The following is a 12,721-nucleotide window of genomic DNA, read 5'->3' on the forward strand; positions in this document are numbered from 1 at the left end:
GAGCATGTCTGTAGGAGAATTAAGTGACTTTGACCGTGGCATGGTTGTTGGTGCCAGATGGTCCGGTTAGTATGTTGCAGAAACTGCTGATTTGCTGGGATTTTTGTTGAATGTTTATGAATCGTAATTTGTATTCATTTTTGTTTTTTCTTTAAAATTGTAAGAATATACTTACCTAGTTTTGTTATGTAAATTTGTAATTCATTTTACTTTTGGAAAAGTTTTTAGAAAAGTGATTGGTTTATTAACTTCTGGACCCTCCCATTAATTAAGCGATTAAGAGCACCCTGGAGAGGTGTGGTGAAAAAGCTTTGTGTTTGCCAAATGTCAGATGAGACGACAGGAGGGTTTAAAATGATTTTTTTTTTACCACTTTTTGAAGTTGTGAAGTCAGATCAAGTTAACTTTTGTTTGTGTTTAAGTTGTAAGAAATTATTGGGTTGATTTTTGTTTATATTTTTCCACAAAATAAACACCATATAATAGATTTCAATTGAAATTTTAATTACCAAAATAAAAAGTTCAACATTCCCAAATACAAAGACCAAACCTAGCACACAATTACACCCTCTGTAAAAGGAAAAAAGTGCAACCTGATCCGCTACTGTGCATGACTGTAGCGGACATCTTTACTGTAATAGCAGCAATTTTGACTTTGTGGGTTACAGTACAGAGCGCAAAACTTGTGAAAGAGCAGGGTATTGTGGGAAAATAAAAGCAGAGGTTTTGTTTAAGGGGTAGGGGCGATCTAAGGAGTAGGATATGACCTATCTGGTGTAATAAAGCCGAGTGTCATGCTCTGGTTCAAGCAAATTAATGCAGATTAAACACATTTTAAATCACCTGACAGGAAAAATGTAAACCTCTAAATATAAACTGAACCCAATCCTTGGGCCACTTCAATCAAATTTAAAAAAAAAAAAAAAAAAAAAAAAAAAAAATAGATATATACACATCTCATATGGATCCATATATGCAAATATACATCAGCAAGTCATTAATTTCTATTTACTTCCTATATCACAGGTGTCAGTAAACTCATAGTTATATCTTTGAATAGTTAGTTCAATACATTACTCCTACATGAGAAAACTCAACTCGTTAAGACACTTCATTCCATTCTCAACGATACACGACAAATAAAAACAAAACAAAAAAAACATTCAGTTTCACATCCACAGTTCAGCGGGAGGTGGTTGGGGAAGGTGGTTGGATGAGTTAGCACCGGTTTTCGTACTTTGCCTCCACTAAAGAGACAAATCAAGAGGTGAAAGCGGAGGTTAGCTATTGCTGTAATGACAGACTTTGTGTGATCATTTAAAATGTGTAATGCATACAAGTAGTTATGTAACAAAATAAGTGAACAGAACAATTATATGTCAACTCCATCTGAAAAATCACAGCAGCTTTGAACACAAACAGCTCAAAGATTAGTACGCATTAACTCAACTACTATTAGGTCGCTTGCGAGCAGTGAGTCAACACACAGTTGTGAAGAAAAGTGCTTTCTGGTCAAACATGCTGAGGAATCAACAATCCAAACACTAACCCTCACAGCTGAAGGGAGGGAAAAAAAGGTGAGAAGCATAAGGGCATGACGCATTATTTGGCACCTAGTTCACACTCTCCTATGTCGAGCTTCAGCGTGTGCCCTCGCCCTCATGAAGATATGTAGTCACTTGCAGCAGTTGTTAAGTGAGGTGCTCTCAGGAATGCCCAGCAGAGTAGAGAACCAGCTACAGTTTACAGGCAGATCTGAGGGTGAAGCGTTGTGTTTAACGAGACTGCACGCGGCTCGTGCCGCACATTCTTTGCTTTGAAAAACTGTAAGAAAAACATTAAGACGTTTGAGAATAAACACAGATACGGAAGATATGTTAACTTGAGGAATGACTCGCTGGAGGGTACGTTCTTACGCTCTGCCCACTAGTAAAAGCAAATAGTCAAAATTTTTCAGAAAGACATTTCTTAAGATTTCACTGTGCAAATAAAGTGAGACCTCAGGGAATACAAACATCCACAGACTGAGTCTTTCGGGGATTCGAAGGTTACGAGCTGCATTGTTGAGGTTAAGGTACAGTCTCAGTCTGAAGCAGGTGCAGTGGTGCTGCAGAGGTGCATTAGGATTTGAAGACGTGCACAGCCCTCACGACGTACTGCCTGCAGATCGGGCATTCGTTCATCCTCTTGCCGCACTTGGTGCAAGTGACCATGTGTCCACACTCCAGGAGGACGCAGTCGATCATGGCGTCCATGCAGATCCTGCAGAGGTTGTCATCGTGAATCGTCAGTGGACAGTTCTCCCCATCTGCAAGAGAAGAGAGTGATATAACCACACAGTGAGGAAAAGGTAAGAGAGGACTGGAATACTCAACAGCTTCACAAAACACCCTCGTCTGATCGTGGTAGGTCATGCCCACAATCGCCTTCAAAATAACAACCCCAGCAGGGTCTAACTGTCAAGATGTTACTATGTCAACCACACAATTTTGATCACTAAAAGCAAGCTCAGAGTGAACACATATGGCTAACATACTCCAGTTTTCAATATAATTAGCTTCACATATTCAACACACACACAAACACACACACACACACGAATAGATGAGACTGAAGGAGATTGATTTTCATGGTGGATCAATCTTCAATTTTCTTAAGTGGGATAAATGAACATTCAACTTTCATCCTCAATGCAACATCAATATCCCCTCACAGGAAGCACCACGTATGGAAATGTCTCAAAGAAATGGGTCGAATGGAAAATGAGAACAGGTTCACAATGAATACTGGTGTGGTGCAGATGCAGTTGGGTTCACAGATGGAACATGTGACCACAAGGTATAAGCCTTACCTCCAATGGCACCATTGCAGATGGGAGGGGGGAAGGTCATCACTTATAAGGGAGGAGTAAAGCAAGCACGAGACATATCAACACGAGTCTAAACGAAAAACTCGTTCAAATGACCCTACCTGTGCGAGTTATCAATAGCACTCGCAGTAAATAATATTGTCAGAGGAAGCAGAGATATTTAGTTTCAGTGGTTAAAAACAGGATGTGGTTCCAACAATGACATCTAGGACACTGCACACAGAAGTTGGGTGAAAACTTACCTGTGGTTACAGTGCTGCTCACATTTTCCACTGCAAGAGAAATAAATGAAATGTACTGACACACTTCATTAGACCACACAACATGATACAGTTGAAAAGGTTTGTAAACTCTTTGAAGTTAGCTGAATGTCTACATTTATTCGGATAAAATGCGGTCTGATCTTAATTATAAACACAGTTGTACTTCTGCTGTCTTTATTATCTTTATTACTGGCTCACAGTACAGGCTGGAAAAGGTTAACTCTACAGTTTATTAAATGGTACAGTCTGTTTTTGTAAGCAACCACAGCTTTTTTAAACATTTCCTATAGCTGCCCGAGACTTGCACAACTGTCAGGAGGAATTTAGAGCCAAGCCGCCTACATAATGGTTTCAGTTCATCAGTAATTCTAAGGTATCTTGATTCTTCTTTAGGTCATCTCAGTTGAACTAAGGTCAGGACTTCTGATTTTCTCCTATTCACAGCTATGGCTGTAAAAAAGACTTCTGGTCCTCTAGAAGTCTGTTTGAAAGAGCCTCAGTGACTTATTTTGGGTTATACCGAATAAGAAATTAGCTTTAGTTTCTAAATCTTGGTTATACTACATTCCAAAAAACAGGATTATGCATGTCGTGCTTCCGGCTTGTGATTGACAAGTTGTTAGCCAATGAGTAAGCACTTTCACTGTTAGCCTCGCCAGCCTCATCAAATCATTTTTTATTTATTTATTTTTCAAATTTAAAAAAAGATGGCAAGGATTAAAATACAAATCTCAAGACTTCAAAACACGACATCAGAAACAAACAGATGACATCACGGTAGCTACGCCCACCTTTTACACCGTCTGTGCATTGACCGCACTTCACAGATAGGTGTGAAGGATTTTTCTTCACTCCAAACATACCGCTGTGTTCACTTAAACTTTTGTTGGCTGAACATATCCTACAATAATGTCCTACATCTTTTAGGATATCCAGAAGATCTACAGTAGTTTACGTTAATAGTATCCTATTGTTCAGTCATTTTTCTCAAAATTGACACATGACCAAAGATTTCAGCCTTCTGAGAGACTGAGCAGGCTGCTTAATGCTTCACACCACACCAGTCGCTTTTTGTTCTTGAGAACAGCAGACTTAATAAAGACATGCAAGGACTGGTTACTAACTGGAAAGGTAAACTCTACCCTCTATTACCTGAACACCAGACTTTTTAGAGAAGTAATTAGCACAGAGGTTAATTTACTCTTCCAGCCTGGACTGGAAGATCTTAATTATTACAAACATTTTATATACTAGATGATTTCTATAGGAAATAAAAACAGAATTGCTTTAGAGCTGATAACTAATATGCAAAAAACCCCCCACAGGATTTACACACAGTAAGAAAGTTAATACCCACATGATTTCCTGTTCTCTTCAGTCTCCCTGTAAAGTCTGCTGACACGCTCCACCAGCTCCCACTTCTCACAGCACCCTGAATAGTTGACAAAATTCCTGGCCAGTATCTCTTTCAGCTGCCTGACAGACAGGCCCTCAATGTCCCGTAAACTGGAGATGTCTGAGAGGGATGCTCTGGCCCAACGTCGAGTCTGAGGACTAACCTACAGGACAGGAAACACCACTAAATGAAATATTATGCACACAAAACTCTTTTTTCATCATGTTCTGCTTCTTGTTAATCATTATAATTTATTTATTATTTTAAAAAACACTGTCTGTCTGCAAACATGAACGCATAACTGAGTTTTCATATCTCCAAGTAAGCAGAACTGTTTCTGGGATCTTAGGTGAATAAATTTCTTTTCATTGATTTTCAACCCAAGTCACCCAAAAACATCTAAGCATTCATCACACTGCTCTCTAATAACTGCACCACATTTTTATCAGCAAAATTGCATTAATTCACTTTTATTAAAAGGAAAATAAATAGAAAGACCTCAGGAGTGTCTTCACTGGGATCCAAGTTGAGAAGAGACACTGATGTACCGTCCCCCATATCCTGAAAGGCAACAACAGAAACAACAAACATAGTATGCACTGCACACAAGAAGCATGCCGCCCTATAGAGGATTAGGATTAGACCGACCTCAGTCAGCCCATTGATACATTGGAAACAACAATGCTTGGTACGTTCCATTCAAAGACAAGCTTACTGCTCTATAATCAGGCCTGGTACAAGTATTTATAGTGGCTCCTGGCTGCTTGAGATTGGGCTCTCTTCTAGCTTATTTGCTTTCTTTTATTGCTTTCTAGACTCCTGATTTGTTTTTATTTAGCTGGTGTGCAAATTTAGTTCAAAGGATGAGCAGTGAACTCCAACTGACTCATTTTCTGGGAAACACTCACATGAATTTCTTAGAAATGTATGCTTTGCACCAACAAACCAGCATTACTACATACTTAAATATCTGTAGAGGTCTGGACAGTATGTTATTTGCATACATGTGTTTAACCTGGTTCTGACCTGGTTGGTGTCAGAGCTATCGCTCCTGCTGAGCGCTTCCTCCTGAGAGGCAGCGAACGCAGACAGCTCAGAGGCAGACTGTGTGGTAGAAGGGGTTGGAGTGTACAGGGAACGTGACTGAAGGCTGGTCATGTCGGGGTCCTCCTCTTCCTCGATTCCTTGGTGACAGAGAACCAAGTCCACCAGATCTTCCTTCTCCCTGCAGGTGTCGGTGGGGATGTTACGCAGCAGCAAGTACTGACGCAGGTCCTTCACTCGGAGACGCATGAGCCGCGGCCGCTGAAAGGCCGTCGCCTTCAGCAAATGACACGTGGCACAAATGCGTAAATTCTCCTGAAGCACGGAGCACAGAGAGCAGAAGCTCTTCTTGCAGTCGCAGCAAATATACTGAGGAAGAAAAACAAGATGATGGAAATGAGGGAATTAGTGATTTATGCACACCTTCCACCATGTGATACTGCCAAGTATCTCATCGCAGGAAGACGTCACAGACGAAAATGTAACCTGTCTCATTCTTCTCCTTATATGCACATATATTTTATAATAAATATTGCTATTACAGTCAAAACATGAAAAATACCAAAACCATTTAATAAATCACTGGAAAGTATGTGAATGCCACCAGAGCTTTATTGCATTTCTATCACTCACATCTGCTCTTCCCATCCAGACAGAGACAGGAGGTGCTTTCTTTTAAGTGACAAACATCAAAGAGTAATAAATGCAAGATATGGGATTAGACTGGCATGGTGGTGTGCAGAGGGTTCAGACAGAATGAGAGCCTGAGCATGAAGATATTAGAGCACCAGCATGTTGGTCCATCTGCCTCCCGACTCCTGCCTTTTTGTCCCAGGACAAATAAATATTCATCATGTCAGCACTCTAGAAAACCAGTTACCCTCTTTTTAACTATTTGAATTTGTTTATACCTTTATAATTACATACTTCTTTCTTCAACAAAAATATGAACACCCATTAAAAATGCACATGAGAAAATGAGCTAAGCACGCACACTCTCCATGCCCACAGTACTTCTGTCTAAATAATTCATTTAATATGTTTCCTCCTTATCAGACCAGGTAATATGTTTGTATTACACAGAACATACAGGCACCTACCTTCCTCCTGAAGACTGAGAAGGCCTGACCACAGGCCTTGCATACAAGACTGGGACTCCCTGAGCTGGTGGGCGGGTAAGTGGAATATCCCGCACTGGGGGCAAATCTGAAGGGTCCAGCACCGGCCCCGAACCCTGGCTGCTGGCCTCTGACGGCCCCAGTACCCATGACTTCATTCAGCAGACCACAGCATGAAGCCCACATGGAAGAGGCCCCTGCCTGACATTTACAAAACACCTTTACTTCAGTATTTAGTGTCTTCACGTTGAATCCTGAAGAACATCTTGTACTTACTGACAATATGTCAACCACAAAGGCCCATCAGTATAATTTCTACACGGTTACCACAAGTCTTTGTGTAGAGGCCACATATATGTGCATATTATACATGAAACTACTAGAAGGGGTTTGTACGAGCTGTTCATAAAGCACAAGCTGTCCATAGAGAAAGCAAATGTCAACAGTAAAAGCACTTAAGGTACATAACGTCACAAAAAAGCAGAAAAACAGCTAGACCAATATTCACCTGGAAACCTGATGTAACTAAATAATCTTAACGTCATCTCAGTGTTGAGTGACAGCTGCCAGAGTGGTTGTCTGTCCGGCCGTTTTAAGTATTTAGCTAGCACAAGCCCAGAAACGTCAGCGACCCGAAGCTTGCGTTAGCCGGTTGGTGCTAGCAAAAATCTAATCAGACCTAAAATTTGAACAAAGGTTATGTAAAGAAAAATTTACCTTCATTGCAACTCCGGCGTGTCTACCAAGACAAAAGAGACTGCCAGTGTAACCATTGCAATGTGTAGCGTCGCTTATTTAGATGAAGTATCTTCTCTAAACGTAATGTAATGAAATCAACTGCCGAGCACAGTCCACCGCCGCTGTACTGCTGCTTCTGTGGTCTAATTACTGCCAGGCGACGCATTAGTGCCACCTACTGTTAACTTGCAGAAAATGTCCACAAAAATAGATGACAGCAAAGATTTTAATTAAATGTAAAGATTAAAAAAAATTAACAAAAATATGTAGGCTGAAGTTTTACTCGTCGGAGTTTTAAAAAATGTAATATTTTAAATGGCGACATTTTTATAATCACATTTCGCCAAAAACAAACGAAGATAATAATTTTAGAAGATAAGATAGAATGATTAACATACAGTGATAATCCTACCTTTGCTCTTTAATTGTCACCGCATGAAACTGACAAACAAACATTAATTTAAGTTTTAATTCATCATCATTCCACAAGTGTGCCCCTTCTAATTCTTCTCAGGTTGCCACTCTTTGAACCATAAACAGTCAGATACTTCAATAATTTGTTAATGACTGCTATTTTTTTTAATACATATGCTCTTGTAATTCTATTTATGTATTTTGTTTTTCAACTATTTATTTGTTGATCTGTGCCTTGATACGCAACAGCATTTTATGATTGGTGCTTAAGCACTGGAGGTTGTGTGTGTTTGATTGTGTGAGTAAGTTGTGTAGTTGTGATAGGCTGTAAACGAATTGGCCTTTTTTGGGATTAATAAAGTCTACACAAAGTTCAAACGTGAGTTAACCAATCTTGCGGTTTGTAATATCTAAACTTACATGAATTAAGCTATTTGAGATTCATCTAACATCAATGGGACTTCACCATCACTTTATTCACGATGGTGAAGTCGTCACGTGGACTTTAACTTATTAAAACAGATATTTATGTCATTAAGAAGATTAAAGACAGTGCTGAATAATAACTTCTATGACTAAACATCATGTACATCCCTGATATTCCTTCGTAGTTAACTACATACCTAATAAGTTATTCGTAATTAGTTATTTTATTAAAAAAAAATCCGAGCCAAACAAATATACATAACCGGGTTTAATGTAAATGTCAGTGTCATGCATAATTCAGTAATTTTGGTCAATTTATTTTAGATGTGTTTGTTTATTATCATTATTATTATTATTAATATGGGTTTATTTATTTATTTTTAGAAAAGACACTTCCGGTCTCACTCGATGTGCGCGCCAATAGTAAGCGTCTCCGCCTGATGACGTAACAACGTCATAGTGTTTTGATTATCGGCGCGGTCGCAGCCCCGGGCTCCGTTTCACGATGGAAACCGACGAGAGTGCTGTGTTGATGATCATGTACGAGGATGAGTCGGTGGATATCCGGTATAGGAACGGAGCGCGGTTACAGCTCTCGCCGTGCGGCTCTGAATTCTTGCTGGTGAAAGCCGCAGACCCCCGCCGACATCCACTGCAGCCCGCTGAGAAAGTCCGACAGAGGACCAGGTTCACCATCAGCACATACAAGGTATCGGCACTACGTATGAGGGTTTCTATAAAAACAACTGAATTGCTTTTGTGCCTCTCGTGTTGCCTTAATCTGACTTTGTTCAACGTGATTACGTCACTTGTTTTTATTACAGAAGCTGATGTTGGCTGCACTGGCATTTAGAAATAAGTATGCCGGTCAACCATATCTGCCACATGAACTTATTTCTGCTGAGAACAAAAAGGTATAAAGAGCTGGTTGCTAGTCACTGTGGTACTTCCTTAGACTATGTGGGCAGTCTCATTACTCTCTCTCTCTATGTTCTGCACTTCCTCATACAGCCTTTTTTCAGCATTGATTCAGCTGTACTTTGGCCAGAGGTGTCAGCCTCTCTGGCTGAATTTGGACTTGGAGGCGAGATCATCGTCAGGTCGGAGGAGGGACGAGCTGCGTTGGTGCTGTCACCTTCCGGTGAAGAATTCACAGTGGAGTTCATGTGCAGCCTCAGTTCTGCTCGAAATCAGCACCGCAGCATGCAGCAAATGAGCAAAGATGATAGCTACGACAGACAAGAGCAAGCGAGCAGTCCAGTCCCCGATAATACCAGTGATCACACCGAAGTGGTCCGGCACGGAAGAAGAAACATGAGGACGATGCTGACCAGACCGAGGTCTTGTTCTCCTCAGATGATCAGCGATGGACACCAAAAGGTAGTACTTCCTTCTAATAATAACGCCAGTGTGTCTAAAGTCTGATAGGATGACTGATTTTTCTTCTCTTTCCAGCCTGAACAGGTGTACCAGTCCACCACAGTGGTCCAGCATCACTCATGCTGTGCGGTTGCTCCCATATGGGCCTACCCTCTTTCCTTGGCTCGCCATCACTGGGCAGCTCGTTTCTCTAAAGCTAAAGATGTAGTGGATAGAGGAGCTAGGAGTTCCAACCAATCAGACAAGACAATAAACAAATTGGACATATCCTGTGAAGACAGAAGGTCCCATGTTCCTCAGGCGCTGCCTCTCACGTGTCCAACGCCTCATCGGCACAGGTTTGTAGATTTAAAAACAAGCATTTTGTAAACCATTTCAATATTGTTCAGTGGCTGATGTAGGCTTCCTTATTTGTGTATTTAAGGTGGAAGGTTAAAGATCCCCTGGCCAAAGAAGAACACACAGACCTTCCAACTGAGATGGTAAAGGTAGTGTGGTGTCAGGGAGTCACTTACAGGTAACTTTGCAGGTCTTCAGGGTATAAAGTGTGGTGGCCCTGAAAGGTCAAACGCACTGCAAGTTAAGAAAACTTAACTAACTTAACTTTTGCGGAATGTTTCTATTTGTTGGTGTTTTCTTAAGTGGCAATGCATTTGATCTCTTAAGGCCACTGTTACAAAAAACAAACAAACAAAAAAAAAACCTCTGAATGATGGTTGATGTTAGATTGGATCAACCAGAGAGAAACTCTGTTGTTATTGTGTTGTTTGACAGCTTATGGGTCATTCAGATGTCGCTAATGTTTATGTTGTTAGCCCAGAATCTTTACCCTGAGGCCTGAGTGTGTGAGGCTCCAAAGGGCTTGAAATGGTATAAATAGATCACTTTGCATTATATCATGTGATGTTACCTAGATAATACCAAAACATCTTCTGTTCTACAGTAGGTTTGGTATAGTAGGCTTTTAAGCATTTAGCACCAAATCTCCTTGATTTGATTGAAGGAGATGTAATTGTTAATCAAAACGTCTACTTGAGGGCAACAGGTAAAAAAAATCCAAGATGAGAGCTCTCTTTAGTGTTTTGAGTAGTATCTTGTTTTTGCAATCTCTTCCAGGAGAGTGACGAACACAGTCACTGTCACTTTGTGCTGTTTATTACCCTCTGGATAGACTTTTTATCTGTTATTAATTTGAGTGTATATCTGTACAATTATTTATTTATTTAACATCTTTAAGACTTGAAGATTCGCTTTGAAAATACCAGAAAAGTGCTTAAATGTATTTATTTATTAAAAATAGTCCTGACAACATATAGCTGTCATTTTTCAAGTCCTCTGTGCCTCATCAGTTGCCTGAAAGCAAAACAATAAATCAGACCAGAAGCATCCTTCCTGTTGATCCAGTCTAACACCAAAGCTGAAAGGATCTCTGAAATCTTCAATTTTCATACTCATGATAAAAAAATCATTGTTTTACAGTATAGAGTGTGGGAGATGGTCTATAAATCTACACTAGAATAGTGTGCTTACCTTCATGTCTGCTGTGTAGGATACTGAGTGGACCTGTCTCAGCTGTTGAGGTTTCCCCAGGGGATGGATCAGTCATCCGCTCTAACCGCAACCTTAACTCTTATTTTACGCATCACAAAACTGAACTCCAGTCAGGGCTGGTAAACTTTAACCTCTTATTATAAAATTTAACCAATACATTTTAAAAATAATCTTACAAATTTAGCCAATCTTTACCACAGGTCAAAGAGGTAACCTACCATTTAAACAGCCTTCCACCTGATGTGCTTGGACAGGCCTACTCTGTTTGCTCTATTGTGAGTCGTGCAAGCAGGTAAGCTGCCCCCTCTTCATCACAGTCTGGTGAGTTAAAGGACTTTTAATTTTTTCCAGTCTCCACCCATCGCATAACTGTTTTACAGGATCCTGGCTTGCTACAACCAGGCCATGCAGTCACTGAAGTGTCCAGCCTTACCCAGCTGCTTGCAAGATCTCGAAGTAGTAGTACCTCCTGATACACCTGTGGATACCTACACTTTATCCACCATTTAAGCTTGTGCACTGCCAGTTACTGAATCTCTTTCTGTTTGCAGGATGGATATTTTTGTAAACCAACAGCGTTTGAAGAAAAGGTGCCCATTGCTGTGCCTGCTGAGCAACGCATGAGTGTGACAGAGGAAGCAGGCAGTTTGTAAGTTGTGTTTTTCTGGTCACTCTGTCGATATTTTGTTATAAAATTAAAGGTGTTAACAGCTTGTGTGTACTGTTCATTTTAGATCAGAGCTCGTTGCTGCAGAGCTTGAGAAGATAAAGCGATTTAGCTGTATCCTTCAGCACTGGGATCAAGATACAAAGGGATGCTTTAAACTAATGTCTGTATTGTCTGTATTGAGGCTGTCTCTCTGTGCTCTTTAACATCCTTTGCCCAGTTCTGCTGGAGAACAGCCACGTGCTAAAAAGTGGAAAAGCACATGCAGATGAGGAGGAAAGTCCTGCAGACGTCACTCGTGAGCCATTAAATGACAACTATGTTGCTGAAGCTCTTCAAAGGACATCCAAAGCAATTCAGGATATTGACGCTCTCGTATCTGCAGCCACACTAACTTAAAAGAATCCTTATGTTTAAGCAGGAAGCCATATTTGTGTGTTTGTCTCAATAAAAAATATAATAAAACTGTGTGGAATTATACTTTAATAAAGTATGTATTACTATGTAATGGGGTTGCATAGACTTTTAATATTTTAGTCTATTTAACAACCCCAGAAAAGTTGGGACACAATTTATTCATAATGGAACATAATCAAATGTTTCAATTGAGACATTGTAACATTTTAAGGGGGGAAAAGATTTATTTTAAATTTGATGGCAGCAAAACATCTTATAACTGCTGTGTAGCATCCTTTGTTCTCTTAACCACAGCCCATAACCATCTGGGAAGTGAGGAGACCAATTGATGGACTTTTGGGTGAGGAATGGTGTCCCATTGTTGTTTGATAGAGGATTTGAGCGGCTCAGCAGTCCAGGGTGTTCATTGTTGTATTTTTGATTTCATGTTGCGCCAAA

The 12,721-nt window shown here is 40.2% G+C and overlaps 2 protein-coding genes across 5 annotated transcripts; one reads left to right on the forward strand and one right to left on the reverse strand.

The window, feature by feature from the left end:
• Positions 1 to 483: 483 nt before the first annotated feature.
• Positions 484 to 7,579, reverse strand: rnf34a (ring finger protein 34a). Of its 4 annotated transcripts, XR_002064114.2 has the most exons (9): positions 7,408 to 7,579; positions 6,673 to 6,891; positions 5,555 to 5,941; positions 5,027 to 5,089; positions 4,490 to 4,691; positions 3,112 to 3,141; positions 2,852 to 2,893; positions 1,614 to 2,308; positions 484 to 1,247 (listed from the first exon to the last, which is right to left on the reverse strand). XR_002064114.2 is itself a non-coding variant. In XM_005473133.4 (8 exons), the coding sequence occupies exons 1-8, from the start codon at positions 7,411 to 7,413 to the stop codon at positions 2,121 to 2,123; spliced, it is 1,137 nt and encodes a 378-aa protein (XP_005473190.1). In that variant the 5' UTR covers positions 7,414 to 7,579; the 3' UTR covers positions 484 to 2,120. The 4 variants fall into 4 exon arrangements, 3 of the variants coding, with proteins under 3 accessions (XP_005473190.1, XP_003445578.1, XP_019221543.1); XM_005473133.4 differs by having other exon boundaries at positions 484 to 2,308; XM_003445530.5 differs by lacking the exon at positions 2,852 to 2,893 and having other exon boundaries at positions 484 to 2,308.
• Positions 7,580 to 8,684: 1,105 nt separating this feature from the next.
• Positions 8,685 to 12,334, forward strand: lg12h5orf34 (linkage group 12 C5orf34 homolog). The gene is made up of 11 exons (XM_003445612.5): positions 8,685 to 8,977; positions 9,093 to 9,182; positions 9,280 to 9,648; positions 9,724 to 9,986; positions 10,073 to 10,165; positions 11,198 to 11,318; positions 11,400 to 11,491; positions 11,580 to 11,655; positions 11,751 to 11,848; positions 11,934 to 11,980; positions 12,087 to 12,334. Exons 1-11 carry the CDS (start codon positions 8,774 to 8,776, stop codon positions 12,263 to 12,265), a joined length of 1,632 nt encoding a protein of 543 aa, XP_003445660.2. The 5' UTR covers positions 8,685 to 8,773; the 3' UTR covers positions 12,266 to 12,334.
• Positions 12,335 to 12,721: the final 387 nt, after the last annotated feature.

This window comes from Oreochromis niloticus, linkage group LG12 (genome assembly GCF_001858045.2).
Source record: "Oreochromis niloticus isolate F11D_XX linkage group LG12, O_niloticus_UMD_NMBU, whole genome shotgun sequence".
In the NCBI taxonomy this organism is placed as follows: Eukaryota; Metazoa; Chordata; class Actinopteri; order Cichliformes; family Cichlidae; genus Oreochromis; species Oreochromis niloticus.

What these genes read in the sequence shown, in the direction of transcription:
- lg12h5orf34 (XM_003445612.5), top strand. Translation starts at nt 8,774, where the DNA reads ATGGAAACCGACGAGAGTGCTGTGTTGATGATCATGTACGAGGATGAG. An exon ending in TCACCATCAGCACATACAAG is followed by an intron (nt 8,978 to 9,092) that starts GTATCGGCACTA and finishes TTTTTATTACAG; the next exon opens with AAGCTGATGTTGGCTGCACT. An exon ending in CTGAACTCCAGTCAGGGCTG is followed by an intron (nt 11,319 to 11,399) that starts GTAAACTTTAAC and finishes TCTTTACCACAG; the next exon opens with GTCAAAGAGGTAACCTACCA.
- rnf34a (XM_005473133.4), bottom strand. An exon ending in TGAAGAGAACAGGAAATCAT is followed by an intron (nt 3,142 to 4,489) that starts GTGGGTATTAAC and finishes TTTCTCTTGCAG; the next exon opens with TGGAAAATGTGAGCAGCACT. An exon ending in GAGCAGCACTGTAACCACAG is followed by an intron (nt 2,894 to 3,111) that starts GTAAGTTTTCAC and finishes CTCCCTTATAAG; the next exon opens with TGATGACCTTCCCCCCTCCC.